The sequence below is a fragment of the Muscardinus avellanarius genome (genome assembly GCF_963383645.1).
Source record: "Muscardinus avellanarius genome assembly, chromosome: 17".
Classification (NCBI taxonomy): domain Eukaryota; kingdom Metazoa; phylum Chordata; class Mammalia; order Rodentia; family Gliridae; genus Muscardinus; species Muscardinus avellanarius.
The window spans coordinates 47,477,756-47,501,006 of NC_137803.1; the positions used below are offsets into that span (position 1 = coordinate 47,477,756).

Here is a 23,251-nt window from a genome sequence, read left to right on the forward strand (position 1 = left end):
TTTGAAACAGGATCTCAATGAGTTGCAAAGGGCCTCACTAGTTAGCCAAGGCCGTCTGCAAACCGCAATCCTCTTGACAGCCTCCCAAATGCTGGGATTACAAGCACGCACCACCACACCCGGCTATATGTTTATTTGAAACCCCACCCAATTTTGCTTATTTTAACATTAGATCAAATGAGAATTAACATTTGTTGTTAAAACTTGGAAAAATTTAATACACTTATTTAACTAATTCAAACTCAGTATAAGTTAGAGGCAAAGGTAGAATAACTAAATACTTTTCAGTAACTGGTGTTTATACAGTTTCCTCCAAAGTGTTTTCCTAGTGTCAGACTCTCAAAAGCTAACCATTTCTCATTCATAGGGTTCCTTTGGCCCTCTGAAGAAAAGGCACTTTTGTTTGGTTTTTCCAAATGCATTGTTTTCAGAAGCCTTCTTTCCCCCAGAGCGCCCACAGTACCAAGTATGAATTTCCCTCTTTTGCCTGCTCACTCCACCTGAACATGCTCCAGCTTGGTAGTAACACCTTCACATATTGTCATAGTATTATTTTCTTCAATCCTTCTTCGTCCCCTGCCTCTCTCCCCCATCTCTTTTCATTATTCTAATAGGACCCTCTCTGCATTAATTAGAGGCCTTGATGTTTCCTATTTTCTCTTTAGCTTCTACCTATGAGAGTAACATACAACACTTGACTTTCTGAGACTGGCTGATCTCACCATAATATTATCTAATCCCATTGATTTTCCTGCAAATGACATAATTTTGTGCTTCTCTATGACTGAGTAGAAGTCCTTGTACCATATTTTCTTTGTCCACTCATTTTGACCCATAGATTGTTTTTATAACTTGACTATTGTGAATTATTCTTCTATAAACATGGATATACACCTGTCACTATAGTATTCTGAATTCACTCCATTGGAAAAGGTACCAAAGAGTGGTATTGCTCATTGATATGGCGATTTCATTCCTAGATTTTTGAGGAACATCTCTACTGATCTTCATAGTACTTGCATTAATTTATAATTCTGCCAGGAATGCATAAGGATTCTTATTTCCCCATATCCTCACCAACATTTATTATTGTTTATATTCTTGATGATTATCATTCTAACTGGAGTTAAATGGAATCTGAGTGTAATTTTTATTTGCATTTCCCTAATTGCTAATAATATTTAACTGTTTTATATATTTATTGGTCACTTATATTTTTTCTTTTGAGACATGTTAATTCAGTTCAATTACCCATTTTTATTGGGTTATCTGTTGGTGTTAAATTTTGGGGGTTCTTTATACATTCTAGATATTAGTCCTCTATTAGAGTAGATTTTCTTCCAATCTGTAGATTCTCTCTTGAGATTCTTGATTCTTTCCTTTTCTCACAAGAAGCTTTTTAATTTGATGCTATCTCATTTGTTAATTCTCAGTTTTACTTCATGAGCTTTGGAGATTTTGTTGAGACAGTGTCTGCTGCGGCTTGTGTGTTGAAGAGTAGGTCCAGTATTTTCTTTGACTAATTGCATAGTTTCTAGTTTTAATTTGCAGGTCTTTGATCCACTTTTAGTTGACTTTTGTACAGGATGAGAAATAGGAATCTAATTTCACTCTTCTTCGTATAGCTATACAGCTTTCTCAGCACTATTTGTTGAAAAAGGCTATCTTTTCACCAGTGTATGTTTTTGGCTCTTTTGTAAACAGTCAACCTGCTATATGTGTGTGGATTTATTTCTGTTAGCTTCTATCCTTTTCTGTTGGTCTGTGTGGCACTTTCGTGCCAATACCATGTTGCTTCTGTACCAATCCAGTAGCTCCGTAGTATAATTTGAAATCAGGTATTATGATGCCTCCAGCATAGTTCTTGTTAATCAGAATTTCTTTGGCTATTCTGTGTCATTGATTTTTTTTTATTATTATTTTGTGGGTCTAGGAATGGAACCCAGAGGCATTTGACCTTTGAGTTACAACCCCTGCCTAATTTTTTATTCTTTATTTTGAAACACGGTCTCACTGAGTCGCAGAGGGCCTCACTAAGTAGCTGAAGCGGTCCGTGAACCGTGATCCTCTGGTCTCAGCCTCCCAAAGGCTGGGATTACAAGTGTGCACCACCATGCCCGGCTGTCTTTGATTTTTTTTAATGTACCACTTACCATATTACTCCCAGAAGTATAAATTTGGCATGCCACATAAAAGAGGCTCTTCATGAGCCTTCATCAGGCCTGTTTGTCAGATCTTTTATTTTATTTTTTAAGGTTTTAGGTTTCAGGCTTAGGGATCATGATTTTAGTTAATTTTGTACTTTCATGCCCATGGAAGTCACACATCTATGGGTATAGATGACTCTGAGCTTCAGGAAGTTATTATTAAGGTTAAAGTATATAACCTAATTTTATTTATCCCATGCAATGGACAGGCACTCAGCAAATACCCAGTTTTCTGGCAATATCAACAACTTGATACAAAGTAAATTATTTGAATACCTGTGTTTTTTGTTTGTTCTGTTGCTGAATGTTACTTCTGAGATTCCCGTCTGCTTTGTAGTGTTTTGAAAGTTGCAGGGTTTAAATGGGGTTAATGAGCATTTGTATAGTCCCGTCACCACTGCCTATCACAGCTAACAAAAGAACCAAGACTCCCTGTAAAGAAACCAAAATGAGTTTATTGGCTGTCTAGAGTGAGATCTAGTGGCCTGAAACTATTAATAAGTAGCATTATGTGTTTTAATGATTATAATAATAAAGTGTTAATACATTTGAATTTACAGGCAATGCAAAAATTATATAAAAAGTTTAGAGCACTCTTAAATGAGAACATAGGCTGGCATCTTCTCAAGAGCATTTTGGTAGTGGGCTCTGGCCTTGGAATGATGGCCTGGTCTCTAGGGCTGTGATGTGGAAAATGGGCTAGTGTTGAGTGTGGGTGTGGCAGCCATGGGATGCTTCTGGGGTTTCACTATGACTAGGATGGCTGTCTGATGGGACAGATTATGTTTTAGGAAATGATGTTTGGTCAGAATGCTGTGTGCATTTGTATCACATTGACTCTCACAATGATGTACAGTTGTATTGTACCAATAAAAGTATAAATAAAGAATTAGGAGAGCATTGAGAGTTCATGCCTAGTATCATGGATTTTAAGCAGGGAGGAGAAAAATTACTGTTAGTCTTTCAGGGGTGGGCTGAGACCTGGAGATGGGAGGAGATCAACCAGGAGGCAGCAGTGGATTGATGAGGGCTAATGCCAGCACAGGAAGATTGAACAAGAATATGCAGAAGGGAATTTAATTTTTCTGATCTAGTTTAAATTTCATGAATTCCTTTTGTGATCACAAAAGGTACTTTAACACGAAATGATAGCAAAACTTTGTCATTTTGACTTCTCAGCAACATTCCAATAAAAATTCTCACTTTTTGTTTGGTTGTAAATAAAAGGTAATCTGTGACAATGTGCTCCAGAAAAATAACCCATTTTTCATTTTAAATTTAAGTCACATGACACGGAAAACGGGTAATTGGATATTTTCCCAGTATTTTTTTGGGGGGGTTGGTACTGGGGTTTCTGGAAACAGTTCTACATCTGGGCTACACTCCCAGACCTATTTTTATACTTTTTTATTTGGCTTAGAACCTGCGCGATCCTCCTGTCTCCGCCTCCCAAGCACGGGGATTACAAGCGTGCGCCACCACACCCGGCTATTTTGCCAGTATTCTAAAGGCAAACATTTTGGTTTAACATAATAATAATGAAAATACAACTTTTATTTTCATTTTGAAACAATCAAAGTATGAAAGATGCTGTGTGCGCTGCCACATGGAAAATAATACATTCCGTAGTTAAAGTATTTATTTTTTTGCTTCTATCAAGTACTTTATGGTTACTAAGGGAAATACGCATGTGTGTTATTGGGCTGTGGTATTATGTACGTCTCAGTGAATTCAGGCTAAGAAGACCAAAATAACTGTTATCAGATTGTATGTTTGGTGGTGAGGGAGTTTATAAATCTGTACTTCGATTCTTGAAGAATGTTCGTGATTATACTTTGTAATATGTACTTGTCAGTTGCTTCCCATAGTGTGTCTTATGTGATTGTGGAAGGAATTCAGTATCGGTTGTCTATGGAAATGAAAAATTGTTTTGTTTGATACTTACATACATAGTATTTTTATAGAGTTTTACTGCAGAAAGAATGATTAAGGACAATAAAGAAAATAATCTTCATTACAAGACTTATATTTTATCATTTTATTTTGTCTTGACTATATCTAGTTCTACATGCATAAATACATAGTTTAACTTCTGCTATCTCTTGAGACATGAATTGATTGATATTTCATTATAGAAAGCAGTGGGTTTTTTTTCAATTTTATGTCTTTTAGTCATTATGCGGAGATTGAGATAATTCAGACACTGAAACTTTTCAATCTTTTTAATCTTCGGGCATAGATTTTAAAATTTAAGATTTTTTAGATATATTTATTTTTGTTTGTTTGGAAATTTGTGAAATTGTTGCTGCTCAATAGAACTGTTGTTAAGTGCCATGAAGAAATACAAATTGCTTAATTATTCACCTTTAATAATCATAAGGTCTTATAATTCTAAAGCATAGTGGGCATCAAAATTAATAAAGAAGATATGTAAAAGCATTATTTCTTCCTTTAAACATTTGTTCAAAAATCATTCCAGGATTTTTGTGCCAGGAAATGCACAGGGCATACAAAAGCACTAAGAAAATTTACAGTAAAGTTTCTCTCCCAGTGAATTTCAGGGATGGCCAAGAGGCTAGTAGTAGAGCCCAGATTGCTACTTGAGGACTGAAGACAGGAGTCTGTTCTACTTTCACTGATTTTGGAGCAAGGAATGAAGGGTGACAGGAGTTTGCTAGTGAGTAGGGCAGCATCCATGAATGGCGTTAGGGTAATAGATGTACCTGAAAGCCCAGTATATCCAGGGGACTAGGAGGGATAGGAGAGGCTTTGAAAAAAAAAAAGTTTCAAACCACAATCTTATGCAGCTATCCATTGGTATCTGTGAGGGATTTGTTCCAGGACCCCATCAGAAACAAAACCCATGGATGCTCAAGTCCCAGACATAAAATGGCATAGAATGTACATATGACCTATGCATAAACTGCTGCATACTCTAAATCATCTCTAGATTTCTCTTCATACCTAATGCAGTGTAGCTGCTCTGTCATTATTTGTGCTGTCTTATTCAAGTAATGATGACAAGAAAAAAAAAAAAAGGCTGTACCTGTCTAGCACAATAGTACAGATGCATTTTATTTTTTCTTTTGGAATATTTTCAATCTGCAATTTGTTAAGGTCGATTGAATCCTGTTTTGCCGAATCTGCAGATATGAAAGACCTTGCTGCATCTATAGAATGAATATGGCTATCAAAATAGAAAAATAAAACTTTCATGTTTCATCCTACCTAAGCTTGGTATAGATTTGGGTGGTGATTGTCTTCATGCCTGTAGTATAATTGAACATATGCTTTCTTTTACAGTGAAGTTTAGCAACTGCAATGGAAAAAGAAAAGTGCGTTATGAAAGCAGTGAGCCTGCAGATTTCCAGGTGGATGAAGACGGTATGGTGTATGCTGTAAGGAGCATCCCGCTCTCTTCCGAGCATGCTAAGTTCCTGATCTATGCCCAAGACAAGGAAACTCAGGAAAAGTGGCAAGTGGCAGTAAGACTGAGCCTCAAGCCAAGCTCAGCTGAGGAGCCAGCAAAGGTACAGTGTCCAATATGGGAGCTAATGTTTAAAATAAAAATATTATGCAGTTTGAACTAAATGTATTACTTTGGTTCATAACTCATATATGGACAGTCAGTATTAGAATTTTTATCTACTTCAGTCACTTCACTAGTATTTTCTTGGCATTTTAAATTTTAGAGGAAGTATACTTTAAGCAACTAGAAATTCTATTTGAAATATTTGCTTATTCTTTAAGTTCTTAATTTAAATTAATAGTAGTTTGTTTCAGATTTCTTAGAAGCTTTACAAACTATTAAATAGAAACACACAGTAAACAGTTTTTTGCAAGATGCCAGTGGTCAATTTTATTATTAGATAAGATATACGGATTTACAGTAGTGAAAGAAAAGTGTTGCTGGTAATGAGCTTAGGGTTTTGTCTTGTCCTTTAATAATCAAGTTGGGGAGCTTGAATTATTTGTACTACTGTTACACTTCCTCTGGTGGAAAGTGCTGTGAGCAAAGATAAAATAGACAAGATACACTTCCAAGAGAATACTGTTCAGTGCAACTCAACAAACATTTATTGAACACTTTGTAAGTCACTATAGCATGAATTTTAAACAGGCTATAATAACTTCTTCAGGAAGGTTATGATAATACTATCTTCTGAATGTTGTGCTTTTTAAGTTAATCCAAAATACATATGAGGAGTTACTTATATATTCTGAAGTCCATGGTTTTAAGAGCTATGACTATTTAAATTTTGTACATTTATTATACAATTAAAGATAAGAACACATGCACTCATTTCTGATATTTAATCCTAAATGTGAAATATGTATTCTAAATCAAGTATGAATGAATATATCAGAGGAAAAAATTCTCTTTTTTTCTCTTATATTGGTGTTAAGGTTTCATTATGTGGACTTTTAGTTAATCAATTAGCTGGTAAAGGAAATCATGGCACTTAGGTAATAGAAAGTGAGGAACCTTAAGCTAATAAGGTGAAAAGATGCTTTTGTTATCCTTGGTCCTCCGTGTCCCAGGAAACTAGCTTGGATATGTGCACTGAAACACCAAATATCTACAGAGATTTGGAGAAACAGAAGAAAATGTTGACATATAGCAAAGATTAATACCCAGTTTGCAAAGTGGGTCATTTTACAGCATCCATCATGGCTGACATAGGTTTAGAATAATTACAGCATTAATTCTGTGGGATTTAATAGGGTCATAAATATTTGAGACATTCCTTAGCAGTATGTATTAAACTTCTCTTGGAATTCAAATTATATTTTAGCATATCAAGATCTAAATTTAATGTACAGGAGCACATTACCTGAAATGTGGTATAAACTAATGAGAAATATATAAAGGGTACTATTAAATTTTGCTCAATATTAACTACTATCTAAGATGGTTTATAGAACTGCAAATAGTTTACACAACAGAGCCTTCTAATAAATTGAAAATTCAGTTTTTTAATGAACAGTGCAACCCCAAAATTTATAGTGTTTTTTATTTTAATAAAGGGACAAGGAAAGAGCCATAAGAGTTATTTTTTTGTTCATTATAAACTATAGTTCCTATGCTTAGGTATCCATTAATATTGATGTTCTTTCAAAAGATGTTTTTCTAGTACTCAGGAGTATCTTACTGTATTTTAATGCAAAGGAATCCCATGAAATTCAAGAGATAATCTTCCCAAGACAACTCACCAAGCACAGTGGCTCCCTACAAAGGCAGAAGAGAGACTGGGTCATACCTCCAATCAACTTGCCAGAAAACTCCAGAGGACCTTTTCCACAAGAGCTTGTCAGGGTAGGGTGGCACAATTTTATTTTTTTCATAGTATGTGGCAAGTACGCATTAGAAAAGTTTATAATCTATTTTTTACTAAGTATAGCTTATGACATGTTGACATGTAATGTGGAAAAAAATTTGTATAGAGGTAATTTCTACAATGTTAAAAACAGCCTCTCAGTGTTTTCCTTTTTTATCTCTTGGATTATTTCTAAGTAGAGCTCTCTGTAGGTCCTAGACACTCTGGATGATAAAGCTTGTTCAGTATGTATTCGCAGGCCTAACGCCAGCATGTATTCCCACCCATTCTCCACCCTCATAGCACAGACTGGAACTTCCCTTTTAGAAGCTTTCAAATTTGAGGAGTAAGTTTGTTTGTTTGTTTTTCAGTTATTCCAGATGCATAGCATCAGATACAGAAATAAAAATACAGCCTTTTTTTTTGCATGTTTAATAAATTAAAAACCCATCGTTTAAAACAAAAAGGACAATAAGACAAAATTATCATATTCCCATTTATTAAAATGTAAATTTCCTATAGATTATTATTGTAGCATCCAACACATGCCTACTAAAAACGTTTGAGTAAACCACTTTTGTTGTATAGTCTGTCCTATGCACATTATCATTTAATTTACAAATGAATATAACCCCCAAATAAAGGTGCTTTCTGTTTTTTTCTACCTCAAAGGAATGTGGAAAAATAGTGTTGCTTCATCTACAAAAGAACAGGACTGGATTCTATTAATGGATTAAGTTTATTTGCATACCACATACATATCTGTTATCATTACCTCCAAACTGTATCTGTGTCTGCCTTCCTCTGTCTGTCTCCATAGCTTGCTTGGCATCTGGTGACTGCCAATAGGTTGACCTAATTTTCCTGGGAGTAGTGTATTTTAAACAGAAGGAAGTGAGCTTAAACTGAAGGTAGTGTTTGGGAGTTTAAAAATGTATTTTGAGGTTCTTTCCTATATGCTTTGTTATTCATAAAGAGACATGTATTCAATGCTACCTTAAAATGACATGGAAAGCTTTGTTCGTGATGAATAGCTTTGGTACAGGGCAAGTAAAGCAATATGATGTCCAGGTTTAAATATGTTAGAGTTCCACGAGAGGATATTTCACACTCTGGTTAGACAATTATGTGTTACTGTAGCTTGTAGGAAAAGGCTAACAACTTTCATTTTAATGAAATTGGACACCTGTTAACTGTGTTAAATAGTCTAACCTGCAGATTCTGTCTCAAAACTGACACTGCTGAATTTTGACTTTTCACACTATTCCTAGCAAGTGCTCTTTTAGATGTGAATGTTTGTTCCCAGTCTTTCTGGTGATAGGTGACATCTTCTTTTGAAGCCTATTACCAAGAAGCAAAGAGGAGGGGTAGGCACGGGCGGTGCAGTGGTGTTCTGGGAAGAGATAGAGCAAGTTTGATGGACAAGGGCATGAAGAGTGGTGTGCCTGTTTCTGGTAATGAGCTCAGTTAGTCTCTCATTTAATGTGATTGTTTTCTTGGTCCTCAGATCAGGTCCGATAGGGATAAAAACCTCTCTCTGCGGTACAGTGTCACTGGGCCTGGAGCTGACCAGCCTCCGACTGGCATCTTCATTATCAACCCCATCTCAGGTCAGCTGTCGGTGACAAAGCCTTTGGATCGTGAGCTGATAGCCCGATTTCATGTAAGATTCCAACCGGCTGACAAATTTATGTGTGCATACTCTTCTAAATGTGTTTGGAGCTTACCAGAGCCTCATTTCAATCTGGGAGGCTGGATATTTAGAGAAATTTTATTTGTAGCCATTTGACTTATGATAATAATTTTAATGTGTTTACAGAATTGATAAATGCTCTTGCTTAAAAAAATTAATGCCATAAAAAGAAAAAAGAAAAAAGGTAAATTGCCTAGCATCTTATCACTCTTTACATTTAGCTACTTGCCGTCAGTTACATGGCTTAAAAAAACGTGTAAGAACAAACTAATATGAACCGGGTCAAAACTGTAGCATGTAAACGAAAGGCAGGTGGATGGAGGCGTAGTAGTGCAATCAAAGTGAAATCTCCTATTACTATTTTACTTTAAATTTTTGTAGATTTTTTTCCTCTTTCTGTATTAAGAACCGTTTTATCAACTAAGCCTATGAATGCTCGAATTGTGCCTTGATTTCCCTTTTTTGTTTTTTCTTAAATATTGTTTATAATTTTGGCCAATACCCATTTATGCTAAAAACACTGCAGAGAATTGGAATAGAAGAAACATACCCTAATATCATAAAGGCAGAATACGAGAGGCCCACAGCCAACATCATATTAAAGTTTTTACATTGTCAAATTCATTTTTTTAAATTATCAAGCCACGCATGTTGGTACATTCCTGTAATCTCAGTACTTGGGGGCTGAGACAGGAGGATCACAGGTTCAAAGCCACTTACTTTCCAACTAAAAATAATAAAATAGGGCAGGCTGGGGTGTAACCCAGAGGTAGAATGCCCCTGTATTCAATCCCCAGCACAAATAATTTATACATTTTAGCTTTCCAGAAATATTAATAAAGGCTTTCCCTAGTTCAAGATGCTCATGTTCCAAATTTTATGTTTTGTGTATTTAATTTTGTATTTAAAATTTTATCCTCTGTGGAGTTATTTTAGTAAAAGGAGAGAGGGGTACAGATCCACGAGACTCAATTTTTTTATAGCTAGCCTGTTGTCCCAATACCATATATTGAATTAGTTCCCCTGCTGACACTTTGTTATTAAAGCTTTTATTTTATGGATGCATATCTTTCTTGCTGAATTTCTTTTTTTTCTCATTGATACAGTTGTTGAATTCTTACACCTACACACTTTTCTAAACTATTGATTCTGTAACAGATTCCCCTAGATCCAAACAATTATGCATATGCAAAAGTGGAACTGTTCTAAGAACCATTACTCATTATTTTTTTGTATCAAAGCCTTGATTGCTTTGTCATCCCAATCTTAGAAAATTCTTGAGGAAGCAGGCAATTCTATTTTATATTATCCTAAAATAGAAAAAGTAAAACTTCTAAACCTTAAACCAAGACTACATGGTATTAATAGGGAACATTGATTATGGTAGCATGTACTAGAACAGTCTTTAATCAGACTAGTCTAATTTATAATTATAAATATCACTGTCTGAACTTCTTTGATTAAAACTCAGGAAATAGCTGGGCGTGATGGCACATGCTTGTAATCCACGCATTCGGGAGGCTGAGACCAGAGGATAGGGAATCACGGACAGCTTCAGCTACTTAGTGAGGCCCTCCGCAACTTAGTGAGACCCTGTTTCAAAATAAAAACTAGGGCAGGGGTATAGCTCAGTGGTCGAATGTCCCTGGGTTCCATCACCAGACCCACAAAAAAATTTCAGGAAATAAATATATTCAGTTCAGTTTTGAAGTAAATTATTTTTCTTTAAATGCCATTGCTAATTTCTTATTTCTTATTTTTATTATTTCTCATTGCAATGTGTGCAGTAAATGAGAAATACCCTGAAAATAGAATTAATTAAAGAATTTCAAGTATTAAGAAGCAGTATTAATATTCAGTATTTTATATAATTATAATGAAGGCTCAGTATTGAAAATCTGTTAATGGAATATAATACATAATATAAATATAGGAAATTTATTATCTTTATAGATATTGGAAAGCAAAATAAAATTTGTACTGTTCTCTTGTTTAGTAATCACTAAAAAGAATGATATGTTGATTCTTCTTTAACTTGGTCAAACATAGCCAACAGAAACCAACAGTCAGCATCACAAATAAAAGCAAAATTGTAAAACCATTCCAGTTAAAAAGAAACAGTCTGATGGAATACTAGACAGCCGTTGAAAAGGACTGAACAGATTGATGTACTGGATGAAAAGATTTTGGAGATACCCTGCAAAGAGTAGCTGAATTATTACATTTGTTTAAAAGTAATAATATAAAATATCACAAAAAATACCTGTTCACAGAACTAGGGCTTCAAAGAGGAATAACTATCTCATATACTCATGCATGTTAATGTCAATGAGTGATTTATTTAGGAGTAAAAAATAACCCTACTCTGAAAATTCTCTTTGTACATTTAATTTTTCTATACTTAGCCTGTTCTCTTAATCATTATGACTACTCTGTGGCAGTACCACACATTACCCTGACTCTATCATATGTACTAGCTTCACGGCGGGATTTTGGAGGTTGGCTGAACTGCCTCTGGGTCCGGGGTCTGTCAACAGACAGAGCAGTGTGCCCTAGTGTTTAGTTACCTAGCAATTCCTCAAATGCTGGTTTATTTTCACCTTACTCTTTTGTATCTGGATTAATTCAGTTGAAAATCCACTGTGCATTGAGCACCTATATAGAGAAAGGGATGAACTTAAAGTTTTGGGGAAGAGCAGGGCATGGTGACACACGCTTGTAATCCAGCATATTTGGGAGGCTGAGACAGGAGGACTACGGCTCACAGCCAGCCTCAGCTTCTTAGGCCCTTTGCAATTCAGTGAGACCCTGTTTCAAAAAATTAAAGAATAAAAAATAGGGCTAGTGGTGTAGCTCAGAGGTAAAATATCCCTGGCTTAAATCCCCAGTACCACATACACACACACACACACACACACACACACACACACACACACACACACACAAATTAAAGTTTTAGAGAAAAAGAGCTTTTGTTTTGTAGCTGCCATCCCATTCTTGACCGTGATTTTGTGTTGTATGTTCTTGGTGGCAGACCTGCTAAGTACCTGTGTTTTCCAATTCCTGTTACAGTTAAGGGCACATGCAGTAGATATTAATGGCAATCAAGTGGAGAACCCTATTGACATTGTCATCAATGTCATCGACATGAATGATAACAGACCTGAGTTCTTGCACCAAGTGTGGAATGGGACTGTTCCTGAGGGATCAAAGCCTGGTAAGTTTGAATATAATAATTTGGTTTGAGGAAATGCTCTGTAAGCAGCACTGTCATATAAGACAAGAAAGGAGAAATTACATGAACCTCTTAGTGTCATTTTCTTTCATTCATATGCTTTTAGGGCAAAGGAGGTAACCTAGAAAAAAATTGAAGAGTGAAAATAGAAAATAAAACACATCTCCTTCTGCCCACAAGATGATTTACCTTATCCTTGAAAACAGTTACTATAGTAGTGGATTCTATCGGATAGAATCATCTGTGGGAGCCTTTCATATGCTGTGGTTAAAACAGGGCAGCTTGAAAGTGATCACTGGCCACACGAGGCTTTCTACTTGAGAAGCACAGAATCCATTAGAGGAGATATGACGTAGCAGAAAGAAAATCCAAAAGGATGCCGGGTATGACCCCACACCTGGAATTTCAGTATTTGGGAGGCTGAGACAAGAGGATTGTGGGTTCAAAGCCAGCTTCAGCAATTCAATGAGGCCCCAAGCTACTTACGGAGACCCTGTTTCAAAATAAAAAATAAAGGCTGTAAGTGTAGCTCAGGGGTAGAATGCCCCTGGGTTCAATTCCCAGTATCAACAACCACAAAACCTAACTGGAAAGGCCTTGAAGCTTCCTGGTATGCCCAGGACCAGGTGGTGAACACAAGTAGGGTGGGGACATGGGGACAGCTGTACCTGCTGCCCTCTAGTGATGCTATTTCCAGAGTGACCCTAAAGATTTCTGCAACCCTCTTTTAAACTAACATGACAGAAAGTGGTCCCGCCTAGATACTGCCCTTGCTAAAAGTGTCTTGCCATTGTAATGTTGGTATTTGACTAAGGTTTCATAGTTTTGTACTGAAAGCACTGCAGACTTCAGTCACAGTAACCTAGACCAGGCATGGTTAATTTGAAAAGAGGACAAGAAAATAGTTGGAGGCTGGGTGTAGTAGGTCCTGCATGGAATCCCAGTACTTGGGAGGTTGAGACAGGAGGATCACAGGTTCACTGCTAGTCTCAGCAATTTAGTAAGGCTCTCAGAAATTTAGTAAGACCCTGTGTCCAAATAAAATATAATTAGGGCTGGGGGTGTAGCTCAGAGATAGAATGCCTTAGGTTCAATCCCTAGTACTACCAAAAGAAAAAGAAAAAGAAAGAAAAGTTGGTATAGAGATGGTAAATGTTTGGCAAAGCTTCCTGAACACATTTGGTATTTAGAGAGATGGAATTAGCTATATTACTCATTTTGTATACTGTAAAGATTCAACATTTAAAACGGTGCTACCTTGGTCCTTGTATTGGTCGGCTTTGCATCACTGTGAACAAAACACTAGACGAAAACAACTTAAAGCAGGAAAGGTTTATTTTGGCTCACAGTGTTAGAGGTTTAGTTCATGGTCGGCCAGCTCCAAGGCAGAAACTTCATGGTGGCAGGATGTAGCGGAGGGCAGCTACTCATCTCAGGGCAAAGAGCAGACACAGGAGCCAGGGACAGATAGAGCCCCCAAGGTCATGCTACCTGTGACACACCTACCCCAGCCACACCCTGCCTTCCTGTAGTCACCGCCCAGCACATCATTCCAGTTATTAATTCATCCATGAATTAACCCACTGATGAGGTTAGAACCCTCAACTTTCAACTATTTCATCTCTGAATATTATTATATTACCCAATGTATGAGCTTTGGTGGGGAACATTCCACATTCCAAAAGTCATCTGGACCAGTTGATGTCACTTCCTATGCATAAACTAAGTTATAAATGGTAGCACTTGTGTGCATACTTTCTCTTGGTCCAAATGCATTTTCATGGATCCTCAGAAAAGCAGTAGGGGTAGCAGTGGAGGGTTACTGCAGGAGACAGGGGCTGTGCAGGAGGCTTCTTCTGACTCCTGATTCACATTTCAAAGTAGGTTTATTCAGCATTCTAAAATACAACATAATTGAGGCATGTTAAACACAGCCCTACAAAAGCATGCCGTACACAAGTATTCTCAAAAATAGATAAACTTTGGGATTTTTTGACTGAATATATTTTGTTTTCTAAATCATTTATTTTTTTCTGTTATTTCAAGCTTTATAAAATATAATCCCTCATCTAAATGGATAAAAATAAACCATTTGAGCTGTATTTATTATACGTTTGACTATGGATTTCCATTTAAGCCTTCTATAAATAAAGGACCCTGGGTAATCACTAGAACTAAAGACATCTCCTGAGTGTATTTCCTGTGGTTTTTCTGTGAGTCTGAAAACATCTTTCTAGGTAGGTTTGATAATGTGATCACTCCTGAATCAGACTGTTCTATCAGTTTTTGGCTCAAGGCTCTGAAACATACTTTTCATATTAACATTTTGTTCATTTATATAGCAAATCTTTATATAAAGAAGGTGCTATTTGTCAGGCCTTTTCCTGTCTTTGTGGACATGAGTGATAAGCAGTTTCAAGCCCTTGTAGGAGTCAACAAACAAATATGCAGTGAAGTTTTGGGGGTAAAAATAAGGATGAAGAGATGGCACATAACTAAAAAGGGTATCCTGTTCAGATGGATAAGCACAGAAATGAAATTTGAATAACATGAGCAAGCCATGGTTAATTCTAATGTGATAATATGACATACAGATAGAAGAGTAAATGGGGAATTCTTAATACTGAAAGTAAACAGCTAAATGGAGTCAAGGAGGTCGACTAGAGATATCAGTTCTTAGATCCTGTGGAACTGAGCATGGTGGCACATGCCTAAAATCTCAAAACTTGGAAAACTGGGACAGGAAGATCACAGACAGAGCTGAGGCCAGCTTCAGCAATTTAGTGAGATCCTCGGCAACTTAGCAAGACCCTGTTTCAAAATAAAAATGCTGATGCGTAACTCAGAAGTAGAACATCCCATGAGTTCAATTCCCAGTACCCAAACCAAAAAAAAAAAAAAAAAAAAAAAAGCCATAGACCAAACTATTCTGAATACTATTTTTATATTCTTGATTTCTAAATTAGAGTTTTTTGGTTAGTTTAGACTTACTTGATCCTAATGTATTATAGACTTATATTCCAAAATACTCGATAAATTGAGGTCCTCACGTTGTTACAGTGTTCTTTTAATCTCCAAGGAAGAATGAGGTGCAGTTCCAAATCTCTGTTCAATGTACCAAAGCAGTAATGCCTGAGGTGGCTCCTTATGACCCACGTGATGAAGTATGCCTTGCTATTCCCAGAGCTGACTTTCAGAAAGTGACTAAGCCATTAAGGAGAATCATTCTCAGCATGTCATTTTCAGTGTTATACATAACAGAAGCAAACACAACAGAGGGAAGGAATCAGTGGCCGTAGAAAAAATTTCTGATCCATCTATATCTTACTTTATTATTTGAATGTTATGTAAATTAAGATATCAAAGTGAAATGAACAATTTTGGAATGATAGGATGAATTTGGCTTCTGCTTTATGGAAAAATTGAGTGTGCATTTATACTTTTTCTTCCAACTACTAGGTGGACTGTGCTTTCTATTTTTAATCATCTAAATGATTTAAAATGTCTCTTTTGAAAAAGCAGAAAGAAGACAGATGAGCATAGTAAATATGCCTCCTTTGTATTATAAGAAATAAAGGATAAATGTTAATTTTTCTTATCTGTTATCCCTAGGAACATATGTGATGACTGTTACTGCTATTGATGCTGATGATCCAAATGCCCTGAATGGGATGCTGAGGTATAGAATCCTATCGCAGGCCCCAAGCACCCCTTCACCCAACATGTTTACCATCAACAACGAGACTGGCGACATCATCACAGTGGCAGCTGGACTTGACCGAGAAGTAAGCCAACCAGTAACTCTCTTTGAATTTTTTTTAATCTTAAAGGTGAACAGTGTCATATATTTTAACTCTAGGTAGTGATATCCTCACATTGTTATTCACATGCTAAAGTTCATTAATCGGTTGTATAATTCTTTAACTAAACTTCATATTGTTTGTGATGTATGTATACTCCATAAATCACTGCGAGCCTGTACAATATTTAGAATTGTAATGGACTAAGTTAAGCCAACACTCTGTATCTTTTTTTTTAGTTCTTTGCATTTCCCCAGTTTTTATAATCAAGGTTTTTGTTGAGAACTAAATTAAACATCATTGCCAAATAATGCATGCATAAATTTAAGTAATTTTTAACTCTTGTATCTTTAAGAGGCTACAAATAGCATGCATGTGATTAGGTCTTTTGCATCCCCTGTGGGTAGCCTGATTTAATGCAAGGAGATTATCTCCTTTATTAGAACTTTGTGCCTTGACTCTAAGATTAATTTATTTACCAGGTTTGAATGGAAGTAACTGCAATAATTCTACTGACAAGCATTTAAAGCTATAAATGTAGGGAAACACATTTCTGGCACAATATTTTGCTGAAAAGGCCTGCAGTGTTGAAGGCATTGAAATACCATAGAGTATCACAATCACAGGGAAAATAAGTGTTTTAGTAGATCTCCAAGTGGATCAACTTAAAGGGATCCCTGCACCTGTTGTGTTTATATTCACCTCTGTATTTTCCTTCTAGTGACCTCTTCTGCCAGGAATGCTTTGCATTTTTTTCTTGATCTTGAGCGTTTCAGTTCTCCAGGTTCTAATTCAAGTTCTGTTTATATCTTTTCCTGAAAACTGTAGCCCTAATGAAAATATGTCCACATGTTTTTTCTCTGTTCTTTCCTGACCATTTTCTTGCAGAAACTCAAGGTCATTATTCTGGCCATCTATAATCATGGCTTGAGTGAATTATCAAAGTGTCAACTCATAGAGATCCATACTTTGTGGATTTCTGGCTGAGCTAGCTTTTACTGTAATGAGACATAAGATTATGTATGTCTAAAGGAAATGTTATACCCAACACAATAAAAATTATTGACAGAGATTTTGAAAGTTGTTTTTATGCTTTATTTGCTATAGTACTATTCACTGAAACTGGATTGAAGAAAACATTGCTATTGCAATTAATTATATCTACAAGCTAGTGCTAGGAGCACCATCATAAAGTAATATGAGCCAATCAAGATATTTTTATTCACAATTGAGCCGAAAGCTTTACTTAGGAGTTAGATGTCTGCTTGTGACATTGTACCTATTAGCTTTTGATTGTGAGTGATTCTTTCTGAGATTTTGCATCAGAGCTTGCTGAAATGAATTTAGATTTTGCAAAAGTACTTTTTGTTCAGTGATATTCAGAATATGTATGTTTTTCACCTATTCTATTACTGTTTGGGACACTATTCTTATATGCCAGTGAACTCAGCATGAATGCTATGTTTCATATGAGATTATGGGGTATTTTTCCAGTATTCTTTCTTGAGTGCCAGGATGCCCACATGCCATGTGGATTTAGCTCAGTTCACAGTCCTAATATTTCTCTTGCTTTTACACTGTTATTGTGAGATTCAGAAATAGGGCTTCATCTTGTTTTCATCTGTAATATTCCTATCACATTTACTCTGGCTGTTTTATGGCAAAAATGAGGCAGGGCAAATTAAAAATATCGTTCCTAAAGTAGACCAATCATGTTTAAAAGTCAAAGAAGCTATTAGTTTGGAGGATGAAAGCTGGAAATGAGGCCATTATCATGGTGAGGTATATATTCCAATAGAGGGAGAAGGTGTTCACTACCCTTTGGTGACACTAAGACAGAAGTGGACTTGAAACTATAAAGTCCTGGTTCAGTACACTATGAGAATTTTTTTATTGACAGTGAAATTATTAAACACTGTAATGAGTTACTAGGAAAATTTACAGAAAATCTTCCTTGTCCAAAAGTCATTTAACAAATAAAAAGTATCTATCTTGGATGGTTTATGGTAATTCTGCCTGTGGCCAAAGATAAGTAACTTTGACTTTTTCAGGTTCCCGTAAGCTTGAATTTCTTTTCTTTGTATTAGAATTTACAGTTTTCTTTTGGTCAAAAGTAATTCCAGTTTTCATCCTCTCAATATAGAATCCCTAATTAGGATAGAATCCCTAATCATTGAAATGCTTACTGAAATTCTACCTTTTATTTTTTATTAATTTGCAATTTAAAAACAAATGTATTCATTAGTTTCTTAAGACCTAAAGCTGTACCTACAACGTTATCCAGTCTCCAGTTCTTTATCTCCACTGACCTCTCCTTAGATTACTGGTGGCTATACTGGCCTCCTCTTCCTCTTCTCTTTATTTCTGTCTCCTGCCCATTTTGGACACTGTCCATGATAGGATACAACGGCTTAAATGTTTAAATTCAGTTCTGCCTGTTATAGGCCATTTGACCTCTGTTAGCCTATAATCTCAGCTCCAGCATAGCTATCTCATGGGAGGGTTGGAAGGATTATATAACATAGTACATGTTCCGTTCCGTTCTGCATAGAGCTCAGTATATCTTGGTCATTTTTCTTCTCTTTGCTATCATCCATGGCTGCATCATCTACTGACTGAGCAGCATCACTTTTACTCCTCCTATTTTTCTCATGGCAAGGAAAGAATGCTGCTTTCTGTTTTCCAAGACTATTAACCCTTTCATTTGTGCTCTCTGCTCTTTGTTCTGTCCCGAGGGAATGGTTTCCTGCTTTTCTGGCCTGTCTTCAGGCTCCTCCATAGTCAGCCAATGTGCTGAGTCTCCTGGATAGTAAGCTGCTCTCTGTGCTCCCTGAGAGGAAGTCAAGAGCTCTTTAATGTGGCACTGTATAAATGCCCTACAGCCTTGACCTCTGTGCCTCTTTTGGCCTGATCCCCCAGAATTTCTTGCCTCCCACTTTGAACAAATGATGCCCAACCATTCATAGCACATGTGGTTTCTTGTATAACAGTGGAATTTTATGTTCTTCTGTTCCTGTTTTCTGTCTAAATATTCCTTTCCTATCTCTGTGCCAGGCTGATCCTCAGTATTTGAGAGCCAATCCTTATCACCTTTTCTGGGCACCCACAGTGACTCTGCCTACATATCTACATACAGAGACTATGTTAGATAGAAATTATATCTGGATTCCTATTCTGGGAATTCACTGAGACAGGAGCCCCTCATCTTTCTACCCTGCACAGGAACTCTGAAGTAATGTTCAAGTTAGGTATTCTCCTTCACTTGGGCATTAGACCTCCCAACAGGGCAGCCATCTACTCAGCCCCCACTCTTCCCTCATCCTCCTGAAACCTGGCCTCTTCCCTACTGGAGACAGGTACATGTTGCTCCTGTATTCTTTTATTTTCTTTGAAATGGGAGGTCTCAGTATGCTGCCAAGGCTGGTCTCAAACATATGAGGCTAAGTGTTTCTCTTGCCTGAGCCTCTCCGGTGGCTAGGATAACAGATAAGCCCCAGCACACCTGCAACTTACTTCGGAGAGCATGTAGGGAAGCAATTAATGATACAGACTCCCTCTGCTCAGAAAGACTTGGGTTTGAGTCTTGTCTCTACCACTTATGGCTGGGTGTCCTTGACAAGCCTGTTGCAGCCCTGAACTCAATTTTCTCATTTAAAAAAAAAAAAAAAAAACTTCACCTCATAGGCTTATTGTGAGGACCACATGAAATTATGTAGTGCTTAGCACTGAAATTATGTAGTGCTTAGCCCTATGCTTGACAATGTGCTCAAACTCAATCAAGTCATTGATTTTTATTCCCAAGGCCCTTAAGACAGTGTCCGCACACAGCAAACATGAAAAAAAAAAAATTAGACTACAAATTTACAAGGTAGATAGGGCGTTCAGTCTCTTTTCACAGATAAGGGAACTGGGGTTCTCAGTAAATAATTTTGTGTGTGTGCGTGGTACTAAAGATTGACCCAAAAGCATTCTACCTATGAGATATACCTCCAGTCCTTTTTATTTATTTATTTTTTTATTTTTATTTTTTTCACCAGCTGGCCACCTCACCCCCACGTTTTTTTTTTTAATTTTATTTTATTGGTGCACTGTATTCATACATCATAGTGGGATACAAACTTTTGTAGACATACATGCACACATCGCCCAGTCAGCCCCCACCCGATCCCCACCCCATTCTCTCCCCATCCCTCCTTCCCATGCTTGGCTTAGTGGTTGACATCTAGTATTATAGCAATTTATCCAAAATTAAAAATGATAATCTCACATAACAGTTTCATTTGTCTGATACCAAGTGTTTGATGATTTAAAGATAGCATTTCAATATTTCTTTTTGCTTTCTTTCTTACTAGAGCATATTTTTTTCTGTTTTTTTGGGTGAAACTATCATATATTTATATATTTATTTTTCAGAAAAAAAATCTATCCTAATATGGAATATGAATTCTAGATACCCAGAACGATCTTGAAAAAGAACAAAGCTAGCAGATATATATTTTCTGATTTCAAATCATATAAAGCTACAATAATTGAAACAGTGTAGTACTGTTCTAAAGGCAGATATATAGACCATTGGAGTTAAATACAAACCTAGAGCTAAATTCTTCCCTATATTGTCAAGTTATTTTTGACAAGGTTTCCACGAACATTTGGTGGTGGAAATAATAATCTTTTAACTAAATATTGTTGAAAAATAATAATTACATGGAAAAGAATAAAATTGGACCTTTACCTAATCCCATATACAAGTATTAACTCAAAATAGATAAAAGACCTAAATATAAATCTTAAGACTATAAACTTTTAGGAGAAAATCTGGGTCATAAAACCTCACAACATTGAAATTGGCAGTGATTTCTTGGATATGATTTCAATGGCACAGGCAACAGAGGAGTATACAAACTCCCTAAAAAATAAAAGAAAATAATGTATATCCAAAGACAATGTAAACAGAGTTAAAAGTTACTAATAGAATTGGATAAAATATTTCCAAATGCTATATCTGAAGGTATATTAATATTCCAACTAGAAATCCTAAAAATTAACAACAATAAAGGCAAACAATACAACTTAGAGATAGGTAAAAGACTAACATAAATAATGAATCTCCACAGATAACCAATCTTAGTTGTCTGTTGGATGGAAACTCTTGTTTCTCTGGTTCTGGTGAGTGTTACCTATTTCTTCCTTGTAGTTAATCTCTTTGAGTATTTTCTCTAGCGCTGGTTTTGAAGACATAAATTCCTTCAGTTTCTGTTTGTCATGGAAGCTTCTTATTTCTCCATCTAATTTGATAGAAAGTTTTGCTGGATAGGAAATTTTTGGCTGGAAGTTGTTTTCTTTCAGAGTTTGGAATATGTTACTCCAAGCCCTTCTGGCTCTCATGACTTGGTTTGGGAAGTCTGGAGTGATTCTAATTGGTTTGCCTCTGAATGTCAATTGGCCCTTTGTTTTTGTTGCCTTTAAGATTCTCTGCTTGGCTTCCACATTGGTCATTTTGACAATTATATGGCGTGGGGATCCTCTTCTCCGATCCTGTCTAAAGGGAATTCTATAAGTTTCCTGGATCTGTGTATCAACCTCTTGCTCTATATTTGGAAAATTTTCTGCTATTACTTCCTTGAAGAGATTGTTGATCCCTTTGGTATCACTTTCTTTTCTCTCCTCTATTCCAATTATTCTTAGGTTAGCTCTCTTAAGATGGGCCCATATTTCTTCAATGTCAGATTCCTGCTGTTGGATATTTTTGTCTAGATTAGAAACTATGCGTTCATTTTTGGAATGATCATCTTCTAAGAGCGAGATTCTGTTCTCCATGTGGTCTAATCGGTTGTTTGTGCTTTGAATTGAGGCCTTTACTTCATTAATTGCATCCTTTATCTCTTTTTGGCTCTCTCTGAGTTCTTTTCGAAGCACCTCTATTATTTCTACAGTTATTTTCCTGATTTGATCTTCTAGAAATCTCTGATTTTCTGTTTTATCAGGTTCTGATGTTGTGGGGTTGTGCACATTCATTACTCCAGTGTTATTCCTCTTTCCCATGATTTCGGAAGTTTGTGCCTTCTCTGGGTTCTTCCCTTGGGTCACTATGGCTTCACTTAAGGTGCTCTGGATCTCGAGTCTGTATTATCTCAGACCCCACTACTCCTTTACTGGGTTGTATCACAGAGTCTCCGACCCAGGGAGTCGATAGAGGCTGCTTTAGACTGTGGGGGGTGCCAGGTTGCACGTTCTCCTATGGTGTGATATCTCTGCCACCACCACTCCCTCACTGGGTCAAGTCCCAGGAGGCCCAATACTGCGATTTCTCCTCTGTGGCCCGCAATTTGACTCACTGTTCTTGAGTAGGCAGATGTAGCTGTACTGGACTCGGTGAATTCACTGCTGCTGCCGCTGCCGGTGGCAATATGGCGCCTCTGCCACGCCCTCGGCCATGAGGCTGGCGTATTTTTTCTTCTCTGGTTTTGATTTCCACTCTGAATCCCTGCAGCGTGTGCTGAGCTCAGCCACTGGGAGCTTTAAATGCTGTCTGCGCCAAAAGATCCCGCCTGGCTGTTCCGCAGCGGCTCACCTGGCTTGCTGTAGCCGTCCGTTGAGTTCGCCGCTGCCGCCAGCAGTATGGCGCTGCTGCCGCGTCCCGGGCTCGTGTGTCTCCTCTGTGGCCCTGAGCTCTGTTCTCAGTCCGCTTTCTCTCTGGAGCCTGGTGGGTTTTTTTGTTTTTCTGGTGATGGTGTTTTCTGGCTATGAAAGGCGCTCTTTTTGTGGTAATGGAGATTGGTTGTTAGCGGGACTCTTAAGCCCCGCTTTTCTCTGTCGCCATCTTCCCGGAAGTCTTATTTTTTATTTTTTGGTGGTACTGGGGGTGGAACCTAGAGGCTTTCTATCTCTGGGCTATACTCCCAGACCTATTTTATATTTTATTTGGAAACAGGGTCTCACTAAGTTGCTGATAGCCTCACTACTAAGTAGCTGAGGCTGGCTTCGAACCCATGCGATCC

The 23,251-nt window shown here is 37.0% G+C and overlaps 1 protein-coding gene across 1 annotated transcript in view; it reads left to right on the forward strand.

The window, feature by feature from the left end:
* Window positions 1–23,251, forward strand: part of CDH2 (cadherin 2) — a gene marked incomplete at both ends in the record, with an annotated part of 250,396 nt that overhangs the window by 172,713 nt on the left and 54,432 nt on the right. The window contains 5 exons of the mRNA XM_080714497.1: window positions 5,511–5,737; window positions 7,378–7,524; window positions 9,033–9,188; window positions 12,291–12,435; window positions 16,066–16,238. Coding sequence (XP_080570623.1) covers window positions 5,511–5,737; window positions 7,378–7,524; window positions 9,033–9,188; window positions 12,291–12,435; window positions 16,066–16,238 — 848 coding nt within the window. The remainder of the gene's footprint in view (window positions 1–5,510; window positions 5,738–7,377; window positions 7,525–9,032; window positions 9,189–12,290; window positions 12,436–16,065; window positions 16,239–23,251) is intronic.